Below are 27788 nucleotides of genomic sequence, written 5' to 3' on the forward strand. Positions count from 1 at the left end.
GCCAGAAGTTGCTCTTTGATTGCCATTGTTCTGACCATGCCTACATTGCTGTGAAATAATACATTCCTTGTTAGGGCCTTAACTTGTACAACCTAGTCTGCCACCCTCCCACTTTTGCCTCACCTAGTCTGCCCCCACCCCTGTTTGGAAAGATCATGCCTACAGTGGACCACCAGCCGAAGTCACTACAATGGCCCAGTGTGTGAGTGTGTGAGACTCTGATGTCACACAGAAAGTATTCAGATTCACCCCTCATGAAATTAGAACATAATATTTGTTTAGTTACAATCACTCCACCAGCTCCCAAAAAGTAGCCTTTTGTAGTCAACACACAGGAGTATGAAATCACAGCATCAAGGAGTTTGCCTAGTATTAAGAGGTAAAAGTAGCACTTCAAATGTGACTTTTTTTTTATTAGAGGACAGCAATGGTTAACATCTGCCATGGCTTCTAACTTATGTGGACAGTAAAGACCAATTTCAAGATTTTGTAGTGAGTGTAAAAAATGTTTAACAATAAGCATTTTAAAATTCATCAAGTGTAGGCTAATAAACTTGCTTGTATAAACCAGCACACAGGTTATTGTGGAAACAAAGACATTTCTATTAATTGCTATGGAGACAAGGTATTAATATTTTACTGCCAGTAGCCATAAACTTACTTTCATCACTATAAAAATAGCAAAGTCTTGGACGGAGCAAAAATGAGCAGGTCTAGGCAAGATCTAACATGGAATGAGAGACCGCAGGAAAGCTGTCATGAATGATGGAAAGGTCCTAGGGTGTTGTGAGGAGAATATTCTTTTTCTGAAATACACTGATTATAGTTCTACCTGACACCTGGGGTCAAGGGTGACATACCTCTGTGCATCTCTAAGTCTGGGTTTGTTTTCCTGAGGGCATGTCACAGCTGAGAAAATGATCAGCAGCTTTCACCCAGAGGGAAAATATATCTATGACTGATGGAATGTATAGAAAAACAATTGCCTAAATAATCCACAATGTTGTGTCAAATTCAAGAGAGCAGGCAGTGACCAGTAAACACGTCACAAATTATTATTATGTTTTAATCCTCATATCTATAGACTTACCTCTATCCATCTCTGTGCCTCCAAGTAGGCTTCGTGGCAACTGACCGTAGACTGCTCGCGCCACTCCATCACAGAAACTTTTGTCCACAGCGATGGTCCAGTGCCATAAACGGCCCCCGTCCACACAGGCGCAAACACAATAGACGCAAAGAAAACTTGTTAAGCCATCAAAACTACAGGTTAACAAGTAGCCCCACACTCCACACTATACTTGAGCGAAATGCCGATCACTAAACGATGAGCTACGCGCGGTGCAAGAGTTTGGAACTAATGGTTTCTTTTGCATCACCTTGCACCCACACACGCGCTGCTGCTGCCCTTTACCTGAGGTTTCATCCGACACGCCTGTGTTATTGCTGCTTTGTAAGTTAATCACCAGCTGCTAAAGATCTCCACCTAGTCTGCGATCACACACAATAGGGCAAGAAACACGGCTCACCTAAGCGGTCTGAAGAGGAAAGGCAGCAGAAACAGACGGGATTGTCCTTTCATAAAGTTTGCGGCTTTGGCGGGGGCAGTGGAAAGGGTGGGGGGTTCAAAAGAGGGTCCAGGGACCTACCACAAGTTATCAGGTAGCCTTAAATGATTCTTATATATTACAGACATTATACAGGTATTACACTATTAATATGTAGACTATAAGAGGGGTAAGCGGCATATTAGTTACTCTGTCAAGACCCAAAACTGTTGTAGGGAAAGAAAGACATCAAAATCTTTGAATCTCCAGGCAATATGCGCGTCAGGTTACATGTTGTTCGTTCATGCAGCACCACCCAGTGGTCACTCTACAGCATGTGCAAAGTAAACTGTCTTACAGCCATTTGAATTAATAGGCCCCCAAATATATGATCCATACAAAAATAACACATTCTAAGCATGTCTATTGCACCCTTCGACACACATTTATTATGCCAGTTAGCAAGTCTTTTTTTTTTTTTAGATCCTATCTGTATGCAATATTGTACTCTTTGGTCAGAAACACAGGGATGCAAACACACAGTTCAACAAATGGCATTAGAATAAATTTAGTTTATTTGTCAGAATTATAAAAAATGTAGGCACATCCCTGAAGAATGGATTGTAAACCAACTGTCAGTTCGACTCCTTCAAGAGACATTTTATCATTTCTTAATACTGTCGCCACATACATTTGTATTTAATTTTAGCCTTTAAAAAATACAACTGAAATGATTAGAGGTCCAGCGTGCCTTATCTTCAACCCAATATAAGGCTAGGCCAACGCCAATTAGATATAGTCAAACCCAGTTGAAGCAGTATAGTTGTTAACTGCACATCTTTGTTCACAGTAGCCATGAAAGCCCCTTGAACTTAATCAAACAATTCTTCATAAGCCATAATAATCAAAAGCTTCCATTATCTTGAAATTATGTTGTATTGCAATGTATTTATTACTATCCATAAGACCCAATGTAGTGAGCACTGAGCACTTGGGATATGTATGGCAGTTTCATAAAAAAAGAAGAAGTCCTTAACACTTTAATCTTTGCTGAGGGCGATGATGGTGAAACAAACTTCATCTGGGTCTCGAGCCATGAATATTTTACAAACATCTACGGCATCCTGTAAAATAAGAATCAAAAAAATATATACATGAGTAAAGAAACAGACACAATTTCTAAATAAGCAAAACAGATTTCAAAATACTTTACCTCCAATAAAGTTTCCTCTGAAGTCTTTCCATGTACAATGGGAAAAGGCTTTCGACCATCTGTAAACAAGTCATATGAGCAAGAATGAGTAAAAAAAACAAAAACACAAACAAACAAACATTAAAATGACAAAAAAAAAGTTAGTACATTACCAAGTTCATAGAGCTGTCCTCCCACATTAACAAAGGATATAAAGTGCAAATTGACTCTTTCATCGGCGCTGGGGGCCTGGCACAGAGAGAGTGTGTTATATACAGTCATATGTCCGTAGGTATAGCCACATTTAAAGATATACATACCTCAGTCTGTCCTTCTTGAGCACTTGATTCATGCGTAACACGTATACTCTGCAATTGACAAAATTGAGATTCAACCCAATGTAGAAATGTGGGGGAAAAAGAACATACACTACCTCATCCTTCTCCAGGAATGTAGCCCTTTCTTCTGGGTTCATTTTGGAAGTTTTCTCAAGAAATTTCTTAAGCGGAGAATCAGACTCTTTAAAAACAAAAACAAAAAAAACATTTACGTTAAATACATGATTGATAGCATGAGAAAAAGTACAATATGCAATGATGATGTGGATAAGCATGCAAAAATCAAAATATTATGTTTACCAAACTCCAGATGCTTCAAGTTGTTTGCCACAGCATGAATGATTCCTATTGTCCCACAGGCATTCCCAATAGTTTGTTTGATGAAGTACACATCAGAGGAGATGTCTTGTTTCTCACTCTTCAGCCGGTCTTCTTCTTCCTGCTTGAAAGCCTCATACTAAACAAAACAGAAAGTGAAGGAAGGCCTTGGGACATCATTTCAAATATAACACATGAAAAATAATATGTTTTCAAACTTCAGGCATACCTTGTCTGTTATGGGGAAGAGAAGGAGCACAGCACAGACTGGTCTTGGTACAATACTCAGAAGATCTGGATCCAAACCATAAACATCTCCAAATTGCCACGTTGGTTTCATCCCCAAACAGTTCAGAAACTGTGTTTTGAAATAAATAGAGAGGGCTAAGGTTCAATGACGAATAGGTGTTTAAAAGATTATGCTGAAATGAAAGAATTACCACCGATATATAAACACTTGCAACTTGTTCAGGAGTTTCAATGAGAATTTAATGTTGGTTTTTTTCGTGTTGTTTTTTTTTTTTCATAAGGGCGATAAAAACGTAACGTTTACTTCCCGGTATAAAGCAAATTTTTCTGTTGCACATTTTGAGAGGATTGAGCATAAAACTTACCTTTGACATTACCTGAAATGGAACAAAAAGAAAAAAACGATTAAGATTCTGTAGCACAAGAACAGTCACACAGATTTTAGCTTGTGTACTCAGTTAGCACCTGTTAGCCTCTCTAACACGCTGATGAATGAATCAACGAGCTAAGAGATTTTAAGAGGGGATGCTACTTACTTCTGGATTTGACTCCAGTGGCAGCCATCGCGGGGAGTCCATTGTGAACTATATCGTAGAGTAAACAATTAAACTTCAAGACAAGTATGAGCTAAAAGTGCTTTCACAAGTCTATTTGACAGCTGAGAACCGCTTCCGCGTTGGGACAGCTCAACATGGGTGCGGTAGGGGGGGGCGGTAAAAGCGAAATCAATAAAGTGTCCTTGTATTATATCTATGAATACAGGGATCTGACATGATCATGTAACAGCTATAAGACAAATACTAGTAGCAGTTTTATAAATAAATATACGACGTATCTTTACTTAAATAAACGAGGTTTATATGCTACGTACACGTGACATTCTGAAACAGTGGACTGTTCCAATGCCAAGGCGTGTCTCCATCATGTGTTTTTCCGATTGATGTTTCTTTTCTGGGTCGATGTTTAGAAGACGCAGGACGATTGAGAAAGTGTGACAACAACAGTTTGACTTGTGCTTTCGGGTTCTATGGTTGCTATTTGTTGTGTTTAGAAGAAAAGAACATAGGCGTTCTCCGTAAATTAATACCACAAGAGGGCTCTGTAGTCTCATACAGCAGTCTGAAGGAGTAGAAGATGCCTGCTGCTGCTGAGTTGATATGTGGTGAGTTAAACTTTCAGCATCTGTATTTGCATTCAACCATTCAGCTTTTAGATGTTATATCAATATCCAGCACAATTCTTCTGTTAACTCACTGATAGGTATTTGGAAGCGGCGCCACCACGAATGTTTTATTCCTAGCATTGCTATATTAGCATTGTTGCTAAACAGAGGCAATAGAGACCATCATTTTACACATTTGTTTTCAGTTTATGTTTCATGTGTTTGTTTCAGGTTCGAGCAAAGTCGTGGACCTCATCAGTAGATTACCGCCTGATGTGTTTTCTGAAACAGTGAGAATAGTGTTCTTATAAGTGTATTTAACCTATTTTGTACTTGAAATATTACATCTGTTTTTTGTTTTGTTTTTTCATATACAGTGTTTGCATATTCTGACTTATCTTAGTGGGCTGTCCACAGGAGTGGATGCTGCTGAATTGTCTAGTGTGAGTGTCACCCCCCCACCACCCACCCTTCTTATTTATCATTTGTTTGTATTGTGCAATTTGAAAAGGCTCATCTTTTTGAACTATATGCTCCTGACGTTTCAGAGACTTTCAAGTTCCGGTATCACAGTTGACTTTGGGGATCTGCAGAGTATTACCAGATATCTTTTATTAACATTCAGGTATAATCTTGAAAACCTGACCTGCACTCATTACAAAAAAAAAAAAACGGTCATTGCAGTTCAAACAATAAAATAGATTTAATGTGCATATAATGGTAATTTCAGAAAATGTCAGCACATCGCAATTAATGAATATCCCAATAATAAATTTATTGAAAAAAGGCAACATGTTTGTATGGGCAGGTGTGCTGGACGTCAGAGCCTCTCGGCTGATGGTTTGATTTCAAGGTTAGAGGAAGGTAGCAGCAGGTGGGCCAAATCTGTTCTTCAAATTATACACAAGTTATGGAGTGAACATGGTGCAGAAGTTAAGTTACAGCAAGAAGCAACAGGAATGCTTAGCATTGGCCAGGTACTTTGTATGATTCACATTAAAAATTGACATTAACACTGTCATATTTAAGTGAAGTCCTGTGTTTGCAGTTGGTTGACATGCAGTGGAAGCTTGGCATGGCAATGAGCTCAGACACCTGTAGGTCACTAAACTCTCCATATGTGATGGTAATGCTGAAGGTGGCAAATCCTTCAGGCCAGATCTGTCAGAAAGCTTTTGAAATGACCATTCAACAATTCCAGGTTTGTATACATTGTAATTGACTGCACAGCCTGAGCCTAGAAGACAAATAATTGATGTACACTTGTTTTGTACCTTTTCCAGAACCTACACGGCCAGTTCAAAGAGATTGCAGCAGTAATGGAAACTGTCTGATACACGGAAATGACCTGGATTCATCCATCTAAGCTTAGGAATATCCAGTTGTGTTTGTTTATTGGACTCTATGTGTCTATGTGTATTTGCTGTTTTAACATTTGTCAAAAACATAACAGGATTTTTTTTTATTAAAGGTATTTTTTATTGCTATTAAAATACTGGGCAGTCATGCATTGCTACTAACAAACACTGATGGTTATTCCATGATGATTCTGTTCATGCTGTAATGAAATTATTCTGTAGTCTATTGTATTGATTCAAACTTAACCACACACTCAGCTGTGAAGTTTATACTATGTAGCGTATTAACCAAAACCTGAACATTACAAATCCACTAATCTATGACTGTGCAGTCTAGTTTTATAGCTCATGACAGGCCTTCAAATCTAGTTAAATATAGGCCAGCATCTATTTTAGGTCTTGCTGAAATTCTTGGTATTCAGACATCATCTTCAGGGCTAGTGTATAAATTGCTTCAAGTCATATAGCCTACAGCCATTTGTTACTTCACTGGACTTTCATGCGTTCTATTAATGTAGGTAGGGCTGCGATTGGAGAATTCATTCCAGGAACAAAATAGAACAATGAATATAGGAATATATAGATTATATATAGATTTTTTTCATAAAATCCTAGTTAGTCGTCTAGTTTGTGTTACATTCAATACATATAACATATTCATGGTTACTGTGGAGGGTGGAGCCTCCCTGTCACGTTTCGTGTGCTTCTGTGCGACCAGCCCACTCCAGCACATGGGACGGGCAGCGGCTGGGCGGGTCGTCCTCGACGTGCAAAACACTGCTCCGCCTCTCAAGGCGCTAGTGGAAGAAAGGCTTCTTGTCGTGGCACAGCGTGAGAAGGGGACCATCAACTCAAAGCTGTGTTATTTTTCTTTATTGGAGGGTGAGATATACCCAAGCGAAGAAAAGTTCTGCATGCGTAATTTATAAACTGCTGAGTGTCGTAATGAACCGCCTAAGAGCGCACCCAGGAGCAACACAAAGCGCGTCAAAGAGATCTGATTTCTCTGGGAGACTTTTGTTTACACTGAAAGGATTCAAAGCCACGTTTTCTTTAGCAAAGGTGTCTCGAGCAGTGCTGTAGCCTTGGCTATATCATCTTGCTCTCAGCACCAACTGGAGATAGTGCCAAAATTCAAATAATTTTCTGTCTGTCCAATGGAGACTTATTGAGGATTCTTTCATTGTTTTGGAACCACATGTTTGGCTTGTGCATTTATTTCGAATCCATCACTTTTCTTTATTTTTGTGAAGGAATGAGTCATTAGTCATTATTTTAAGTTTTATTTTTCTTACAAAGAAGCTTTCCAAAAGTCAACATGGAGAGCAGTGCGGAAGAGAAGGAGAACAGCCCCCCAGCCTCTGACAGTGACAGGCGCTTCTCCTTAAGTTACATCGGCTGGACTTCGCTGGACAGGCGGACAACAGTCCCCATGCTGCCCTGGCTCGTGGCTGACATTCGCAGGAAAAGCGAAAGGGGCGACTGCGGCCCTCAAGTCCAGCCCAGGGATGTGCAGCTCGTCCTCAACCCTCCTCTCCTACGATGTGTCCCATCCAACAACAGCAACTCCTCTGTGTTCATCTTTGAGCATAAAGCACAGCTTATCTCTCGTTTTATACACAACAGCAATGACCTCTCTTGTTTTGCCTATCTCCTGCGAGGACAACCTGACAACCCTGAGTCAGAGATGTCCTGTCACGTTTTCAAGACCTGCGACCCCAACCTGGTAAGACAGTGTCATTCAGAATCACTATATGAGTCCTGAACTCCAAGGTGCCAATTTCACTTAGATTTGTTTAGCATTGCAACAGAATAGAAGCAACATAATGATTTTAATAATGTGAGGAACAGAAACAGCATAATTAATCTGTATTCTATAATAATAATAACAAAATAATATCTTGATTCATCTAATAAGATGTAAAATATACAATCACACACAGCCTACCTACTCTGGATTATGACTGTATGATAAAAACATGTTTGCCAAGGTATTAAGTATTTAGGCCAGCCACCCTGAAAGGAAGATGATTTGAGCATATTGGGGTTTTTGGCTCAATTAATCCTGTCTTTGTTCTGCTACCACGAGAAATAATGTGTCAGACGTGTGGATACTGCAACTGTTTTAAAGTGCACACATCTAAGAAAGCAAAAGTTTGTAAAATAAACAAGCAAAGGGCCGGATTTTTAGAATAGATAAGGGAGGAGTCATGTTTTGTGTGTTTTAAGTATCCAGTAGTACTCATACAGTGTTTGCATTGATCCTCTCTTGCACACCAGCTCCTGTGTATCATATTTCCTGAGGTATGTAAGTGGCATAAGCAGGCTGTTTGTCTGCTAAGAACAGGAGAGGCAGCGTGCACGTTTGAGGTGTGAGGCCCAAGATTGAAAACTGCCTGTAGATATCTTGAACAGAGATCATGTTCTTAGTAGGCTCATTATGCGCTTGTAAACTGGTTTAGCAAGCAGCAGTTCCCAACATGCAGACAGTTCACCACGTGCAATGCTTGGCTACATTGTTCTCAAGCTGCCATGTTAAACCCTCTCAGTTATTAGTAGCACTTATTATTAATCCCTATTCAGATTAGTTTGATTTTATTCTGAATCATACAATAATTGTTGGCTATAGAAATTGTATAGTTTACGGTGCTTCATTACTAAAGACTCCAAGACAGACTGAGACCACAAATAGGGTCACTTTCTCTGGGGTAGGGATTCCTAAAAATTAAACATTCCTGAATCAATAGATAGAAAACACAATTTCTTAGCAACTGGATGTAAAATCAAATGGTATACTTGCACTTGGCACTATTATGTAAACTCAAGGACAGCTGCTGAGGCATAAAAGTATAAACATGATTCTCGACCACAGTGTGCGTGATGTTTTCGTTTATTCTATCCGGGGTAGAAACTGCAACTACTGACCTTGATTGAGATCATACATGGAACTTGTTAGATTAGCTGCATATTCTCACAACAATTGTCAATCTGTAGCTGTAGATCAAGATAATCTACAGTTTACAGTTAAACGAACTCAGAGTTTAAATGTAACCTTTTACCTAGACTAGACTGTTATGTCCTCCCTCACTCAGGCCAACACAAATATAACTGTGACTCAACTCCTTAAACCATGATAGGCACCGTGTATGCACAATGCACAGCACTGTGTTTTCACCTCTGCTCTGTCTTTAACACTAACCTTTGCAGAGTACAGTGTATTACTCGGTGAGCCGTTCATGTGGCCTTGTTGAGAGCACAATAATTTGTGGATAATGTGACAGTACACAGTTAAACGTTAAGGTGATGCCATTTTTTTTTTTTCTTGTGCAGATATATGGTTTAGTCATTGCTCATTATGAGGTTCACGTTGTGTCAGTTGTTTATTTGGACCTCGATGCGTCAGTGTATGTGTGTAGACTTCTATAGAAGTTTAAGACTTCAACAACCGTTCTTCTTGAGGATGGAATTTTTGTAGATTATATTAGTTCTTAAATTGATATATACATAAAAAATAAAATTAAGTTGATTAAATGTGCTTCTCAATCTAGACACCTTTTTTCTGATAATTCAAGACAGACATTGATCACTTTTGAAATGTCCACTTAAAGCTTTACTGGTTGAATAAATACTATTAGTCAGAGCTTCATTCATTGCAATACACTGGCTACTATTTAATCATATTTAGGCAAGATAGCCTGGGGGTTTGTGTCACTTGTAGTGGGAGCTACGGGGGCTCAGTCAGGACAATCCCCATGCTGGTTTTTCCTTAAGCCCTAAAGCTGACCTCAATTGTTAGTGTGCACAGCAGACAGGATTTGGACAACCACCAATGTCACTTTTTATGTAGATAGTAGAGTAATGTTGATGTATACAAATCAAATAAAAAATTTCTTTTTTATTTGTTTAGATGCTTAGATTATATACCCCATAACCCTTGTCTTTGGTTTCTATTCAAGCTGCACATTATAATAATAATCATAATCATAATCACAATCACAATCACAATCACAATCACTATTATTATTATTATTATTATTATTATTATAATTATAATTATAATTATTATTATTATTATTATTGTTATTATTATTATTATTATTATTATTATTATTATTATTATTATTATTATTATTATTATTATTATTATTATTATTATTATTATTATCATTATCATTATCATTATTATTTCTTTAAGATGCTTGTGTTTTCCATTTGCTGTCCCAGGTGCAAACCATGCTCCTAGGGGACAACAAACTTGAGTGATGGTCGTTCTATTTCAGAGACAATAAATGTCTTAGTATATGCGCTGTTCCCAGTAAACTGATTTTATGAACCTGCATTAGGTCTATGTTTCCAGGGATTTGGTCTGTGAGCTTGTTGAGATCTTTTTTTAACAACTGGAATAGTGTGAATTAAATTTCCAGATCTTTGTATTTAGACAGCTTTACACAAACTTTCACTGAAGTGTCAAAAACATTCTGATTATGATCCGTCTTTTGAATTTTGATTTACATTATTTTATATTATTTTTCATTACATTTTATTCATTTCTGCCAACATTTTCACCTTCTGTGTCTAATAAACATACATTTTATTCAACCAATGAAATATTGGTGTCCTGTAACATTACCAAATAGATGTCATCAATTGATCCTGTGGTAAAGTCCGCTCTGCTTCACGTCCAATTTAGTCAATATGCCTTTTATGCCTTCCTGGTCACACTAGGTTACATAATGTTTCTCTCTCTGCTTTGCAAATGTATTTACCCAACAGCCTGTTATCTGATGTGACAGGTGAGGAGTAAAATGTGTAAAGCCACTATTTGTTTAAGCGGGTCCTGGGACTGACCTTGCAACGGCTGCAGCCCTGGCTACAGTTTCTTCTTTCTTTCCACTAAGAGTCTTTCCTCTTTAAGGTTTGCTCTTTGCACATTCCAAAATATTACTCAATAGTTTCCCCTCGTGTGCTCAAGGAATTCTACTTTCCAGAGTTTGTTTGCCTGCACATGGTGGCGAGTCACTTGAGGCTAAAGCAGGTGCTGAAAACATGCAACCCAACAACATAGTTATGTGAAAGAGAACAAATGACCTTTAAGTCTTTGTTCCTTTTGTTTTGTCTTCTGTCCTTTCGAGCTTGGGTGTTTCTGGCATGGAACCTTAGGTCATTGTTATTTGATGCCCATGTTAACTCTGTTCAGTTTTCTTGTTTTGAATAATTCAGTCTAAACATTATAGACCCTGACCATTCAAATCTCTACAGAAAAAGTTTGTTGTTTATACAATGTGCCTTCATTCATCATTTCCTTTGGCTCAGGTTCCGGAAGTCATCAGCAGGATTCGACAAGCATCCAAGTCTGTCCTAAAAGAAGAAACTAATCCCAAGCAGGAAGCCGATGAAGCCTTCTACAACTCACAGAAGTTTGAAGTGCTTTACTGTGGCAAGGTACACACATAATCCAGATGATGTCTAGGTTTAGATGGATCAAAGTGAAACCTTGTTTATTATTTTTCATAGGTGACAATGGGTCATAAAACGGGTTCATCTACATTGATTGATGACTGCGTTGATAAGTTTCGCCAGCATGAAGTTGAACGTAGACGGCTCCGGCTGCCGAATGGTCAGCGAGGATCAACGGAGAACGCACCAGTGGAATTCTTCATGGGGGCAGAGTTAGATCCACTGTCCGCGGTTTTAAACACGGACGACGCCAAAGTGCCTGGAGTGGACGATGTACCGTTAGGAGGTACAAAAATAAGTGATTTCTCACATAGACTGGCCTTAAAGGGGCTAGATGTAAGTTAGCCATTTTATGCTCACTACTGCCACTTCAGGTCATACGTGTAACTGCACCTTCTATATTAAGCTCGTGCATGACGGCACTTCGGACCAAATTAACACCTTTTTGTGTGACAGTGCAGGATTTTAGAGGCAGTTGTGGTGTACGGGTCTGGGCTCATTCTACACATTAGGACATTGTTGGAACATGTAGGGGGATGAAAATGCATAATTTTAACATTTTTAAACTCTGAATAGTCCCTTTAACTGAAGAATTGACTGAAAGTTGCGCTGTCAAATATAGACTACCCATTGCATACAACGAGCAGAGCTGTTTCTTATTGTTGTGGAACAATTGGAATAGTTGTGTTGTTTCTGCTATTTTTTTGTCCTTATATGCCTAGGCAAAGTATTATCCAGTAGTGCCAGTCAAAGCAGTCTGCGCACGGCTTTCCCGGAGTGTATTCTGGAGGACTCTGGGTTTGAGGAGCCCCAGGAGTTCCGTACTCGGTGCAGCAGCCTCGCTGGAAGCCTTCAGAGAAAACCTGGAGAAACTAGTGTCATTATGGCTCCCACAAGACGCCGACATGCCAGTGCCCCAAATCACGTTCAGCCATCTGACACTGACAAAAACCGCACCATGCTTTTCCAGGTAAAGTCAATTGTTTCTATGAAAGGTTTCCTGATAAGAACAGCTGCTCACTGGTCACTTATCAATGAAATTTCATCTGTTTAGCCTCACTAGCTCTAACAGAAAAAAAAAACATACTTAATTGTAGAAATAGATTGGTGACATGTGATGTATATAATTCATAAAACGCATGTAGTGGTTGTAAAATCTAATTTATTGCAGTGATCTTTGCTTCTTTTAAAGTTGAAGCCGTTGTCTAAACATAATTCTGGGATTGATAGTGTTCACAACCTAAACCTTAATCGAACTTGGCCTCGCCCAGAATGATTGCCTCAGAGCTGTGCACACTGTAACTCTCACTGCCTTCAGTTCTCTGTACTTCTCTGGTACTGCAAATCATTTTTATGTGCGAGCTCCTGGCTGTCCCACTACAGCCCCCAACACTGCCACATGTTACTACCCTTCAGTTAAACAGGCTGTAACTTCTGAGTAGTTGTTCTGATCTATTCAAATCTGAACATGAAAAGGCCCCATGAAAAGCTCTGTTGTTGACTGGCTGCTGTGCAAAGCTATTTTTAACAACTAGAGCACATCGCTCAATATGATACTCCACATAGCAGTCAATTATGTACAAAAAAAAAAAAATCATTTGCTCACGGTCGTGTGACCTTGATTCTAAATGTGTTTATGTCTGTCAATGACCTTGTCTCAAAACTGTTCCACGGCCCTGGGACAGTGCTTGGCACAAGATTTTGGTCAGAAGTTGTTGTATAGTTTTGTATCAATGTCTGTAAAATGTCTTGAATTAACAACTGTGTTGCCTAACAGGTTGGTCGTTTTGAAATAAACCTTATAAGTCCAGATAGTAAGACAGTGGTGCTGGAGAAGAACTTCAAAGATATCTCATCATGCTGTCAGGTTCGTTTATTAACGCTTCCAGTGTTTATGTGAAAAGGTCATATTCTTCAGTGAGACTTCTGAGCTGTGAGTGTTCTGTAAAAGTGGACTATCGAAATACTCACTTTTCAAACATTTTTGGATAGTCTTTAAAAAGAGACTAACCAAGGCCTGAATGAAAGATCAAATATTGTTCTAATCTTAAGAATGACGATACAAAGCTAACAGACTGAAGTAAAAAAAAACTAAATCCAAGACTGAACATAAGAGCAATTATAGCTGGGAGCTGCTGGTTTCCAGTGGACAGATGGCGCTCATGAAAGAGGGTTTTTCAGTTATCACAAAAAGACAAAGTCCAGATACTCGTAGTTTGTAGTTTTGGGCTTGAGACATTACAAAAGCAGACCAGCTCATGTCGTCTTCAGCGTGTGTCCTTTACCAAGACTGACCAAGAATTAAAGGACAACATTTGTCTTGAACTAGACCTGGATCTAACATAATTTAACCATAAATTGAATCAGTTATTCTTGTAAAATGTACTGAGTACTGAGACCCACAATACTACAAGTAGTACCTGGGACCCAGTTTGAGAACCACAGAGATAATATTTTTTCCCGTTACAGGGTATTAAGCAAACTGACCATTTTGGATTTATTGGCCGGGACCAGTGTGAGAGTGGTCCAAGTCAGTATGTCTGCTTTGTCTTCCAATGTGCCAGCGAGTCTTTGGTGAGTGTAACATATGCAAGAGAATTACTAGCTGCTCTATAAATTTAAATTTTGTCTCACACATCTCTGTGTTGTAGGTGGATGAGGTGATGATGACACTGAAGCAGGCCTTTAGTACAGCTGCTGCCTTACAAAGCAATAAGACCCCGATCCAGCTGTGCGAAGCGTGCCCCATGCATGACCTGCACAAGCTCTGCGAGAGGATCGAAGGTACACCATGTGACTCACTTTACTCATGAATATATTGATGCGTAGTCTGGTGTTTTACAGCCACAGATAACATTCTTGTATCCTCAGGTCTCTACCCACCAAGAGCTAAGCTAGCAATCCAAAAATATCTGTCCCTGCTGAACGACAATGAAAAGGCTGATATTTTTGAGCGAGTCCAGGTACATTATATATTGGAAAATGTAGAAAATAAATAAGAATGTCCAATGTGATTAACAAATGAACAAAGAATTAATTAAAAGAACTTAATGGTGAAGATATTTTACCACATTATATACATTTGTGTCCACAGAGGCAAAAACCTTGTTCTGATCAAGAAGAAAATGAATTGGTAATCATCCATCTAAGACAGCTGTGTGAGACCAAACAAAAGGAGCACTCGCACATCGGAGAGTCTCCTCAGGTAAGTTTTGAAATGGAGAAGTATAGTACAATAGGCACTAACAGCGGTGATTCATGATATCTATTAACTCTGGCTGATGTAAACTCTTTTTCTGGACAGAATGCAGCCTGTAGCTCATCAGGTGGAGATGGTGCAGCCAGTGTCAGTCGTTTCAAACTTGATGTTCTCAAGAATAAAGCTCGCTCTTCCCTCACCAGCTCTCTTGAGAACATCTTTGCACGGGTAAAGTCTAGAAAAGGAAAGAAAAAATACCTCTCATAGTTTAATCTAAATGTTATTACGAAATCTTTAGTCATGTACACCAGTGTTAATTTATTCAAGGCTGGTTCTGAGCATTTTCTGTGTCATTTCAGGGATTTGGATTAACCTTTATCTTTCAACGACACTACAAACCAATTCTATAGTGTAATTATCCTGCCATCTGTTTTAGTTTAAGTAAAAAACCTTATCTAGAGCATTGTAGATTAATCTGAATCTTTAATTTGTCAAAAATGTTAAACTGTATTCGTGTGTCAGTGTTTGATATTCTGTTTGATTTTAATAGGGAGCCAGTCGGATGCGAGGCCGCCTGGGAAGTATAGGAAGCATTGGAAGCTTTGATAGAGTAAGTGTAATGCAAAAAAACACTACTTTGATGTTTTAATTACACAATAGATTAGCTGGAATGTGCACAGAAAGCGCCATTTGTGTTGTGTGCCACTGACCAGGAAATCCAAGTCAGGATTTCCAGTTGTGTGACTGCTGAGCTGGGCCTTTATGCACTTCCTCTTTGTCATGCATTTAAAACACAAGTATTTTTGTGTAAACAAACAAGTGGATCAACAGGCATTGTTTTGATCAGTGAAATATATTTGTCAAAAAACTAAATACAAGGAACCAAAACTGGGTTTAAAAGAACCAACAGGTCGAGGTTTTCCTTGCTATAGCGGCTTAAAGAGGGAGGCAACTGAAGCCCTACAGAGAAGAGGTTGGTGGGTTGACTTGTTCTGAAGTCCTTCCCTCCAATGTGTGTTGATAGCATGAGTCACAGGACCACATTAGAATACAATAGATGTGGGTGTTCTGCTGCATGAGAGAGACATGAGGCAGAAGAGGTGTTGAATAGACGTTGAGCCTGGAATAGGTCCGGCTGTGGTTACGTTGTGAGTGAGGTGAGTGCATATCTGAAACACGAGCTGCTGTTTTATTTGGCTTTAGGCTTGGCTTAGCCTTCGGGTTTGAATTACTATCTATTTCTGGTTTTAGAGAGGCATTGGGATGATAGCACTTTGACTCTTTACTGACAATAAACACAACAATCCAAGAGCAGAATAAATGCTTAACTACAATATTTTCTTCTGTCACTTCTAATCAATGTAAATTAAAGGTTTCTTTCTAAAAAATGCTTCCCTAAATCCCACCTTCAGCAGGATGAGGAGTCTCCAGATCAATCTCCTCCGGGTTCCCCGCCACACTTCTCTGATGATGACCCAGAAGCCGGTATACAGTTTCGGCGGCGCGCTCACACATTCAGCCATCCACCTGTGAAGAAGCGCATTTCCTTTGAAAGCCAACCCGCTAATCTGAGTAAACACCCTCCTCTGCGCAGACAACAGTCTGTCAACCCTGAGCTGCTCCAGAGCAGGTTTGTCAAAGTTATAAAGTTGACCAATGGCATTGAGCTGTGGCAATAGTGGATGTTTTGCAAGCACAGCTTTTGCTTTTGTATGAACACATGGCCAAGGCTAACGTGGCTTTAATGTAATCATTAGATAACGTTTGATTTGCTCAAAATGTAATCTATTTGCATTAGCACTTTGCTTTATAATGTTTTTCAAGTTCACATCAGTATCTCAACACAATAGGATCACATGTTTCCTGTTCATGTTTTTTTGCCCCTAGTTCTTTGTGTAATGTTTGTGTTTATTTGTGGGCATTTCATGTTTTGCTCACGCCAGTGTGGTGTCAAGGACACGCAGTGTTTCGGAGAGTGACTCTACCTTCAGCCTCCCCTCCTCCTTCTCCACTCCCACTTTCCTGAAAAGCATTTACCAGGGCTCTCTGGGTTCCCTCAGCTCCCTGGCAGACAGTGGGAGCTACAAGAGGTGAGAGGGGGTGTACAGAACCCCCTGTGCATAACCCCAAAACTGCCAGCAATCTGTCACTGGAATGACATGACTGGTAGGGTGTAACAATTCTGTGCTGGGAAAGCAGAAGCCCTTTATCTGTTGGCCGTACAAACTGTGTATCTTACAGCTTCATTAATTCTATTAACTTAAATCACTTCTTCAAAAGGCAATGAAAATTATTTTCACAGCTAATGCTGAACCCACCATAATGGATAAGAAGGAGGTGCTGCTGATTTAGCATACATTTTTTTTGCATGTTGATTTGCATGACTCACTAACAGTATTAGTACTATAGTACAAGGCAATGTATTTTTGATGTGGTTTTGTTGACTGTTGAATTTTTTATGATATACTTTATTGTCCGATGGGTGACCGCAGTGCAGCGCCTGAGGCAGTGAGTAAAGTATACTTAAAGTATACTTAAATCCTGTTGTGCATCTCTTATTTTCTACATCTCTCCCAAGACAGAGTTGTAGAGTTGCAGAAAGTAAAGGTTAATATTTCCATTATGAATGAGCCTCAGCTGTGAAGACCACTGCTAAATGTCACTTGCTTCCACAAGATGTTTTTCCTCTAACAGAAATCCATCCTTCTAAGCAGTTGTGCTGGTAGTGCATAAGCAAAACTGGTAAAACACGAGTTGATGGTTATTGCAAAGTTTTTTGTTTTAACAATTTCCACTGTTTTTGTGCAAGAGATTTGATGTAATTTACAGCAGTGTTTCCCAACCGGGGGTACGGGGACCCCAGAGGGTAGGCCAAGACTTAATACAGGGTACTGGAAATATGTTAGATCTAAAAAGAAGGTGAAACTGAACAGTATTTCGATATTGATTCAAAGGAAAACTTGTGTTTGTACTGCAAGGCACAACCACTGATTTAGAGCACTATAATGATGAAAACTCTCTTATTCACTCGTGTACCAGGGTCCTCTCTGTTTGGAGTTATAGATGATAACTTAATTATGAAGAGCAAATGTTGGACTTATCTACTTGATTTTGTTAGTATTACAACACACCCACGTACAGACCCTTGTTTTTAGAAACTAAAAGCATGTTGCTGATATGTTATAAAAATGTAAAAATGCATGAGAGCTTTATGCCCAACTGGCTGCTATTTGGCAGATACTAATGGTTCAATATGACTTTGCTTTATGCTTTATTTGATTTTTTCTTTGTTTATACATTTTCTATCATCCTGTTGCAGTTGAAAGTATTGGGTTTATGTGAAACGGCTCAAATGGTGTCCGTAAGCTGAACCTGTCTCTTTCACTGGGTATCTGTAACACTGCACTCTCTTGTCTCGTAGCAATGGTGAAGGCAGGAAGAGGACCTTGTCAGGCTGCAGCACAGACTCACTGAGCGCTCTCCCTCTGACCCCACGCCGAGTCTCCTGGAGGCAGAAGATCTTCATGAGAGTCGCGTCCCCCATGAACAAGCCAGTGTCAATGGAGCAATCAGGTTTGGTAACACTGTTTGGTAAAATAACCAGGTGAAATTCACCATCAATATGCTGGAAAAGTGACTTTATTTTAATAGGTCAGTTTAATTTGATTAAAAATATTAAGATACTCTGGAACTGCATTTATAACTTTGCATCTTTTACTATTAAAAGGTATACCTTTGTATGTAATTGCTTCAAAAATTAAATATTTCAACTGGACCTTTTTTGTTTTGATTTGTTGTTGTATCAACTAAAAAACAAAAACTGTCCATTTGAAGTATTACATTTTTTAAGCATTTATGTTACCTGGATGAAAAAATGAGCTTACATAGACTAATTTGTATGTAATTCATTGAACTCATTCAGTTGATACGTTAAGGCTGATACATTAGTAAAGGAATCTTAGAAAATACAAGTTCATCCCGTTTTGTATGTTTATTTTCATTCTCTGTTTTGATGTTTTTCTCAGACCACACTGACTCTTCTGAGCTGCTGCCTCTGTCACCTTGTGCTCTGGTCTCTGGTCTGGATCCGTTGGGTCGACTGCAGCCCAAAGGGGGGATCCAAGCCTCTGGGGAGAGGCCAAAGAAGACTGGGGCAGACTATAGGATGCTCTGGAAGACGGCCATTCACCAACAGATCCTGCTGTTGCGTATGGAGAAGGAAAACCAGAGGCTTGAGGGTGAGTTCCTGTCACTACTTTGAGGATGATGAACTGGAACATTAGTGTCACATGAGGGACACACACACAGAACAAAAACGTCTTCTGCAGTCTGTGTAATAAAGTGTAACTTATGTTGTTGTATTCAGCTGTTGTCCAAAGACAAAAGCGCTGCTTGTATTTTGTCATGTTGATCTCGTACTTCCTTTCTAGAACAGAACAGGGTCTCATTGTTTGTCGAAGCTCGGGCCTTTACAGTTTAGCTCAATACAAGCAGTAGGTTGTGGCATAAAGTCGGATTTTCCATGCTTTTTTTCAATGAGTTCAATGAGACTGAGCACCCGCTGGAAAAATATATACATGGGCGCCTATGAAGGGTGTGCACCCATTAACCCCCACCTGAACACATTTTCTCAAGTCAACTTAGACATTACACATTGTTGCTCTCCAGTCAAGAAGCTTTAAGATATGGGTAAAGCCAAACTGTAGAAAATGCGCTTGGTTAAGATAAGAGGTTAAACCGAATTTGACCATACAACCCAACATCTCGACGTCAAGAACCTCCACGGGCTATACTTGTAAAGTGATTATATGGCGAGCTCTCCATGTGCCTCTTTGCCTTCACCTCACATGGCTCCATGTTCCTCTCTCCCTCTTCTGAAGGCAAGGCAAGTTTATCTGTAAAGCACAATTAATATTCAAGGTTATTCAAAGTGCTTCAGTTACATAAAATTCTCATTTACTTACTCTCTGGCCCGTACTTTGGTGATGTAACACATGTATCTGACCAATACATTTAGCCCCTTAATATTTAGACTTCCTTGCGTGTTCATAGGAAATATAAAATGAGAGCACAGATTGGCTTTCTGTATGTCGCGGACTTGGGGAGTGTAATCCATGGTAAGAGCAAAGTAGGCTCATATTTATCTGTGAAGAATAAGATAAACCTTATTGGTCTTTTTGTTATTTAAATTTAAATGCATGTCCTATTTAAACGCTGCCTATATAATATGTAAACCAATTTATCCACAGATGTAAAGATATTGTCTCTTATCCATTCATTTGTCTGTCCCTGAGAGGGCGGTGCGCAGGGTTGAGAAGCACGGTTAGAGGAGGTACAGAAAAACAACAGTGGATTTTGTCGTACAGCTTGTAGTACAGCTCTTGCAGCAGGCAGCCTTAGTCGTTGTATTTCATGTAAGTGTCCATTGTTGTACAGCGGCTCGTAAACAGGATGTTGAAACAAAAGGAGGAGTGGATGTGCAGAAGTGCAAATCCATCTAAGTCATTTACCGGACCGCACAAAATTAGACATTGTGTTTTGGTATTTTTTTGTGTCATACTCAAGACATTTTTTATGTTGCACAATTAATTTGTTGTTACAAAAATAATAGGTGAAAATTCATCTTTTACCAACAGAACTCCGCATAGGTTCTAATCACACAAAGTAAACTCGCGTACAAGACTGGATAACACTGCAGGGGTCAAAGTGCATCTTATAATATCAGTCATTTAATTCTATGTTTCTTTTCTTTTTGCCTCTCTGACACCACTGCTGGTCTGAGGACCTGATTGTGAATTATCTTTTTCTATAGATGGTAAGGAATATCAAAGCATGCTTTAGGTTTTGCATGAACACAGTTTTGTATTCTCTTCTTCGTCATGGTTAACTCAGTGACACAGTGTACAGGGTACTGTTGGTCCTTTCATTTATCCTTTCAACCACTTCATGCTTTCTGTTGTAATGTACATGTGGTACTGGCGCACATGTGGGGGTTATTGACCTTTCCATGGTGACTGTGGGAAACTGTCAAGGGGATTCTTGTGTCACTTTCTCCCACTTTCTGACTATATTGTACCAACCAAAATAAATATGAGCAGTCCTTTAATACTATATTTTCATGTGGAATACTTTTGTATATTACAGCAAGCCGTGATGAGTTGCACATCCGTAAAATGAAACTCAACTATGAAGAGGTGGGCCAATGCTCCAAAGATGCTCAGACATTGTGGGAGAAGAAATTGTCAGCCCCAGGCAGAACCACAGTCCCACAAGACAAAGAGGCAATGTATCGCGCTCTCTGCCAAGGTCAGTGTCATGTTTGTGTGTGAAAAAAAACAGCTCAGTAGAAGCCTCAGTTCAGTTCAGTAAGCACATGTACAGTGCATACAGATTCATCTCAAACCATTGATGCAAAAAGACAATAGGTAGTACAGAAAAATATATATACAGTGGCTATTTGCGTGAGATCAATAAAGTTCTATCCCATCTCACATATAAACACAATAGGGGGCAGCAGACGGAAGGAAGTGCAGAGTTTAGTCTCCTGACAGCCTGGTGGATAAAGCTGTACTTCAGTCAGTTGGACCTGGCACTGATTGAAACTTAGCAGTTTTTTAAGATGACTTCTTGAAATAGGCTTATTTCTCAATCACACAATATCACAGGTGTTACATTAAAGAAGAACTAAGTAACTTGTTTACCTTAATATATCCTTTTCGTAGTCCCTTTGGGGGTAATACAAGTGTTAATGGGATGATTGGGGGTCTTTCATCTTCCCCAGAAAACCACCCTTGCAAGTTCCCTGCACCAGGTCGGAGGCACAAAACACACTAATAGAATCATGAAGAAGAAGCTAACAGGCTAACGGGCAAAGCTAACTGTGGGCAAGTGTCACTTTAGCAGTATTTACAGCCAAGTTTGAGTGAAAAAAATTATCTCCATTGTGTAATTGGGTGGTGGCACTATGTGCAATATGCCTCTGTCTTTTCTGTCAGCATAATATTTACCCTCATGGACAATTAATGAATTAAAAAAAAACAAAAAAAACGCAACATGCGACACCTGCAGTGACGCTTATGGGCTCTAGGGGCATGAGTTACTTAGTTCTGCTTTAAACTTGTAACTAATATCTGAACATACATCTTTATTATTGAGATGTGCGTACGCTGCTTGGTTCAGGCACATGTGTTGTTCATGACGCTGTATTATATATTTGTCATGAGCTGATTATAACAGTCATGTGAACTTCTCAATAGTTTCTCTGGCAGTAATTAGTGCTTACCTGCCCTTATCCAGGAGAAGTCCAACCACTTTTGTATAAGACCCAGATGATTCCACTGAGAGTATAGTTGAGTGTGATTTCCAAAGAGTTGGAATGGCTTCTACGTGTGGCTTGTGTGGATTAGCTGCACAATAATAACAGTGGCCAATAGTTAATAGTGTTTTCTATGAAGCTGGGATGTAATTTGGACACTATATCACTTCATCACAATAGGTGTGCCAAAGAGCAGGCGTGGAGATGTGTGGATCCTTCTGTCCCATCAGCACCGGCTGCGACACAGGTTGCCTCAACGACAACAAGCCCCTGACATCCTTTATAGAGATCTACTAAAGCAGCTCACAGCGCAGCAGCATGCCATCCTCGTGGATCTTGGTGAGCTCTATTCAAATGTTGTCAACTCCTATTATGCTAAACTGACCTTTTTAAGTTTTGTTTTATAATATGCACCTAATTTTTCCTAATTGCTCTGCATTCATCTCACTCTCTAGAGCTGAAATGTGGATTGAATTTGTAGGACTTTGTTTGTGGTGGTAGTTGAAGCAGAAGCATTTTCAGCTCACAGAAATAGAGCCACAGACTAAAACTTGAAACAAGCTATAACTTCAGTCCGTTCTGCTGAAGGAACATCTTTAATATTGTTGTAAAGTTGATTTTACATAATACCTTCTTAGGCCGGACCTTTCCCACCCACCAGTATTTCTCAGCTCAGCTTGGGGCTGGACAACTCTCCCTCTACAACCTTTTGAAGGCCTACTCTTTGCTGGACACAGAGGTAGATCCTGCACAATGTAACTATGATGCAGTGCGCTTTGAAGTATTAACTATAGTCTGTTTTTGTAGGTGGGCTATTGCCAGGGAATCAGCTTTGTAGCTGGAGTGCTGCTGTTACACATGAGTGAGGAGCAGGCCTTTGATATGCTCAAGTTTCTCATGTACGACCTCGGAATCAGACGCCAGTACAGACCCGACATGATCTCCCTGCAGGTGGGTACCAGAGAGTGACCACAGGCATCTCTAAGACTGAAGTACATTTGGATAAGTTTGTCTTTAACAGAATAATACAAAGAATAACCAGGCTGTTACTTTTTTACTGGGGTAATAAACTTGAAACCTTGCAGCTTTTCCAACAACACTTCTCAGACAGTCTCTACACCTTTTTCTTATGTTTTTAAAATAGTAATTACGTCTGACCAATCTTAAGCAATTATATCACTCAGTCAAAGCTATTGTTGAAGCAAACTTGTAAAATACTGCCCGAAAATACCTCAGTATCTTTTATTTTACTCTCATAGCTCACTTAATTTACATAAAATAAAGACTCTAAACAAGTAAATACAGTAATGCTATGATAGGTCAATCCCCTTTAGTGTGTAGTTTATTATAGCCTACTACAGCACACAGTAGTATAGTGTTCCTACCTCATATTGATGCCACACCTGTAACGTGCTCGGTTAACTCGAGTTAAAGGAGACTGACCTCAGTGGGAGTATATGCGTTAGCAGGTGTGGTAATGTTTAATCTGCATGAAGAGGGCTCATGGACAGCACTTCCCCTTTCACTGGAAACAACAGTGTCTGCCACACACTGTGAAGATTGCGGCAGTTTAATTTTTTGTTTTTGCTCAACACAGCGGGTAAATGTATTGTCTAATTTTTAACAGGAAACAGTGACCATTTACTGGTGTTGCTTCTCTTTAGTGCTTCATCAATTTCATGTTGCGCGACCCCTTTTGCTGGATATTATGTCTCTATCTTTTACGTGTGTGTACCTATCTGTTGTTGCCTAATATGGTGGATTCAATTGTACTTGTGGCTCTTGCAGTTCCAGCTTCTCCAGTTTACACTTGTTATGACCTGTGTCTGTTGATTTATGTAGTTCGTGCACGTCCCTATTCAAATGTTTGCCTGTTGTTGCAGATTCAGATGTACCAGCTCTCCAGACTGCTGCACGACTATCACCGCGGACTGTACAATCACTTTGAGGAACATGAGATCTGCCCCAGTCTCTACGCCGCACCGTGGTTTCTCACTCTCTTTGCCTCTCAGTTCCCCCTTGGCTTTGTTTCCCGCCTATTTGGTGTGTTTTTTATGCTTTGTTTAAAAAAAACAACAAAAAAACAGCTTCATTTTGCTTTAATATGATAGCACTAACAGCATGTATGTATGTTTTGCAGATTTTGTGTTTGCCCAGGGAACGGAGGTGATTTTCAAAGTAGCTCTGTGCCTTCTGAGTAGCCACGAAAGCGAGATAGTCAAGTGTGACAACTTTGAGAGCATCGTGGACTATCTGAAAATTACACTCCCCTCTCTCAATCAGACACAGATGGAGCAGACCATTGCAAAGGTACACTAGTCGTACAAGTTAAAAATAATGAATGATCTATAATGGATAATGTCACAAAGAATAATATTACTCTACAGTTACTCTGCAGCAACTGATGATATGGTAATAATATGGAAGTAGTAAGGTTTCTAGGAGTAACAAGGGACAATGCAGTTTGCAGCCCCTTTTACTATGTTTCCTGGTAATTTACAAAAAATGGTTTAAAGCAGAACTAAGTAACTCATGCCCCTAGAGGCCATAAGTGCCACTGCTGGTGTTGTAGTTTTATTTTTTTATTCATTAATTGTCCGTGAGAGTAAACACTACGCTGACGGAAAAGACAAAAGGAGAGAGGGATATTGTACATCCAATTACACAATGGAGATAATTGTTTTCACTCAAACTTGCCTGTAAATACTGTTTATGTGGCACTAGCCTGCAGTTAGCTTTGCCCGTTAGCCTGTTAGCTTCTTCTTCGTGATTCTCTTAGTGTGTATTACGCCTCCGACTCGGAGGCAGGGAAGTTGCATGGGTGGTTTTCTGGACAGAGACACCAGGGGGGGATGAAAGACCCCCCAAATATTACCTCCAGAGGGACTACGGAAAGGATTTATTAAGGTTAACAAGTTACTTAGTTCTTCTTTAAGGCATGGATCTATAATAAAAGATCTGTGGGGTTAGATCACTACCATGAAATAAATCAGGTGTCTGTCCTATTTACTCATAATGACCATAATTACCATGTTATTACACTTACAGGTACTATGCTATTTCCATCTTATTCCTGAGCTGTGAAGTACTGCATTTATTACAATAGTTTAAATGTAATAAACATGCTTCCAAGGCTTCAGTAGCTCAGAATGTAATAACAATAGTTGCTTTGTTCCTTAACTTGTGTTGTGTAGGTGATGGAAATGGATATCTCCAAACAGCTGCATGCATATGAAGTAGAGTACCACGTTCTGCAGGATGAGATGGTAGACGCTGGGCCGCTGCCTGATGACTCCGAGCGCCTCGACAAACTAGAGAAGACAAACACACAGCTGAAAAAACAAAACATGGATTTACTGGAGAAACTGCAGGTGAGAACAAACCCACACTGTGGCCTGAAACAAGTGTTTGTTCTTATTGAGGCAGTATCACCGTCAGATGACCACCAATAGATGGCACCAAAGTGCAGGAGTAAAAAGATGCGGAAAACATCTGCTACTGTTGCATTTAGTATCCTCAAAATAATCTCTCAAAAATGTACTTGTTCGAATCACATATTGATGTAAAATGTTGCACAATGTTGTTCATACACTGAGCTAGATTTTTAAGTGCTGATTTCTCAACTAGTAAAAGTCAAATCCAGGTTTACAACTTCAGTGTGACCTCATAATCTATAAACATTTTATGTAAGCATGTTTTATAGGAACTTACTATAGACTGTATTTGACTGCTAGTTGGCTTATTTTTTATTCAAGAGAAATTTGGTTTGCACTTTAAATTATACATATTTTCAAACATTATGCTTAGGACGGCTCCCAGAGAACACTTCTGCTAATTCTTCTGGTACAATCACAATTTTATTACTTAAGATTAAGATATTACTTGAAGCATGAATCATTTGCTTTAAAAGTTGTGCTTTTTTTTAATACAATAATGTTTATGTTCTGTGATTATCAACTTCAGTCATAAAATGTCAAAAATCCTTTGAGTATTTTAGATCTCGAAAAGAACAGTCTTGAAATCTCCTTTAACATCAAAACACACCTTGTTTTTTCCCCCTGAGCTCACTGTCTGTGTTTTGACCAGGCGGCTCGTCAGAAGATCCAGTCCCTGGAGACCAGCGTGGATAACTTCCTTTCTCGGGAGAGCAAACTGAAGCACATGATCCGCTCTCTGGAGCAGGAGAGGGCAGCCTACCAGAAGACCATTGAACGCATGCGCTCGTGCCTTCCCCCTGACGCCCTGACAGATGTTGAGATGACCCAGATCAAAACAGGACCAAATGGGAAAGCCAAAACTGCAGCCAAGAAGCCCTGATGACAACCATGTAGCAGATGCACACAAAGAAGTGAACAAATAGAGATTGTATTTGAAAAAGACTGCTGGGATTTTCTGTTTTTTTTTTGTACAGCTGTTAAGGCACTGTAAAAGCTTTCACATAATGCCTGAAGTTTAGGCATCCAGACTGTATGCTTAAACCTATATGTGAAAAGATAACAGGAAGAAGTAGGAAGATATTTTCTGTTACAATTACCACATCCGATGAACTTTTTCCCCCCGCTGAGCAAGGGAATTTCAAGCCACTAGTGAGAAATGCATCTTCGAAACACTGCCTTGACAACCTTTCTCTTGTAGCACTATAATAGCAATGAACAGAAGCATTCTTGTAAACTTCAGGGTCAAGCTACAGCTGATACCAACATGTTTTTACGACATTGAATGTGACTGCTAAGATAAATCAGCGTGCTTTATTCCCCCTTCACTTGAAATATTTCTAATGGCCCATTTGATTTTGTTTATTGAAGTGTTTGTCTACACATCTGTCTGTTTCAGCCCACATACTGTTATCTTCTGGCTCATCATGTAACTCTCCACTACTGCCTCGTGCACTGTGGCTGGTGCTCGTATGTGCTGCTGTAAAAAGGAGGAAGTCTTTCTCCCTCAGCTGGGGCAGGATGTGAGATTGTCTGCAGTCTCAGTTTCCTGTGTGACTGACCGCCGTTTCGCCTTGCTCATGTTCAGACACTGAGGCAAAGTTCACACTACCATGGGAAGATCAGATAGAGGGAGCATACAAGTTTGAAGGTGATTACGGAAGAAATTGAGTATTCAAATAGAAAGTCTGAATAGAAACATTTTCTTTTGGATCAAATGTGTCCAGTGATTTGAATGAGACTGTTGTGCGTGTACAATCAGTATTCCTTGTGCTGTGCAAAAATCTTAGTAAAAGCATAAACATCATTAAATCACAATGTTAGGGCTGTACAATTGATTATATATTAATGTTATCGCAATATTAGGTGATGCCTTTCCCATGTTGTAAGAAGCCTATGTATCGCTAAAATCACTGAGGTCTTTCTGACAGAGATTTTCAAAAATTTTCTTTGTTTCCCTATTGATTTGGCTTTTTTATTTTGAAACGATTTGATAGGGGGAAAAAAATGTTAAGTTTCAAGAGTTTTGTTTACATTTACAACACAAACAAACACAACTAAATAGTTACACAACATTCTGAATATGCAACACAGAACAGTAATAAAATAAAATACAGATGAAACTCGGAAAATTTAAAAGTGCATTCATTTCTGTCACTCAACTTAAACTGGGAAACTAATATATGATAGACTCATTACATGCAAAGGGAAATATGTAT

At 39.4% G+C, this 27788-nt stretch overlaps 4 protein-coding genes across 5 annotated transcripts in view; 2 read left to right on the plus strand and 2 right to left on the minus strand.

Moving 5' to 3' along the window:
* The window catches only part of lmo7a (LIM domain 7a), a 42465-nt gene extending 41168 nt beyond the window's left edge, over positions 1 to 1297 (minus strand). The window contains exon 1 of the mRNA XM_079562446.1: positions 1091 to 1297. Within this exon, the coding sequence (XP_079418572.1) occupies positions 1091 to 1159 (69 nt within the window). The 5' untranslated portion in view covers positions 1160 to 1297. The remainder of the gene's footprint in view (positions 1 to 1090) is intronic.
* Positions 1298 to 2107: 810 nt separating this feature from the next.
* uchl3 (ubiquitin carboxyl-terminal esterase L3 (ubiquitin thiolesterase)) lies at positions 2108 to 3794 on the minus strand. The gene is made up of 7 exons (XM_079563258.1): positions 3625 to 3794; positions 3378 to 3534; positions 3173 to 3258; positions 3060 to 3107; positions 2913 to 2988; positions 2761 to 2819; positions 2108 to 2671 (listed from the first exon to the last, which is right to left on the minus strand). Exons 1-7 carry the CDS (start codon positions 3733 to 3735, stop codon positions 2588 to 2590), a joined length of 621 nt encoding a protein of 206 aa, XP_079419384.1. The 5' UTR covers positions 3736 to 3794; the 3' UTR covers positions 2108 to 2587.
* Positions 3795 to 4556: 762 nt separating this feature from the next.
* Positions 4557 to 6283, plus strand: commd6 (COMM domain containing 6). Its single transcript, XM_079563267.1, has 7 exons — positions 4557 to 4806; positions 5038 to 5096; positions 5184 to 5249; positions 5355 to 5431; positions 5615 to 5783; positions 5855 to 6007; positions 6090 to 6283. The coding sequence occupies exons 1-7, from the start codon at positions 4779 to 4781 to the stop codon at positions 6138 to 6140; spliced, it is 603 nt and encodes a 200-aa protein (XP_079419393.1). The 5' UTR covers positions 4557 to 4778; the 3' UTR covers positions 6141 to 6283.
* Positions 6284 to 7443: 1160 nt separating this feature from the next.
* tbc1d4 (TBC1 domain family, member 4) lies at positions 7444 to 27512 on the plus strand. Of its 2 annotated transcripts, XM_079563536.1 has the most exons (23): positions 7444 to 7890; positions 11478 to 11606; positions 11679 to 11907; positions 12344 to 12591; positions 13399 to 13488; positions 14091 to 14195; positions 14273 to 14405; positions 14493 to 14584; positions 14716 to 14826; positions 14926 to 15048; positions 15371 to 15430; positions 16233 to 16450; positions 16764 to 16910; positions 18242 to 18393; positions 18846 to 19058; positions 20965 to 21126; positions 22316 to 22474; positions 22774 to 22874; positions 22943 to 23086; positions 24019 to 24178; positions 24276 to 24445; positions 25330 to 25506; positions 26222 to 27512. In XM_079563536.1, exons 1-23 carry the CDS (start codon positions 7483 to 7485, stop codon positions 26450 to 26452), a joined length of 3762 nt encoding a protein of 1253 aa, XP_079419662.1. In that variant the 5' UTR covers positions 7444 to 7482; the 3' UTR covers positions 26453 to 27512. The 2 variants fall into 2 exon arrangements, with proteins under 2 accessions (XP_079419662.1, XP_079419663.1); XM_079563537.1 differs by lacking the exon at positions 16764 to 16910 and having other exon boundaries at positions 26222 to 27511.
* The last annotated feature ends 276 nt before the right edge of the window (positions 27513 to 27788 follow it).

The sequence above is a fragment of the Gobius niger genome (genome assembly GCF_951799975.1).
Source record: "Gobius niger genome assembly, chromosome: 9".
Taxonomy (NCBI): Eukaryota; Metazoa; Chordata; class Actinopteri; order Gobiiformes; family Gobiidae; genus Gobius; species Gobius niger.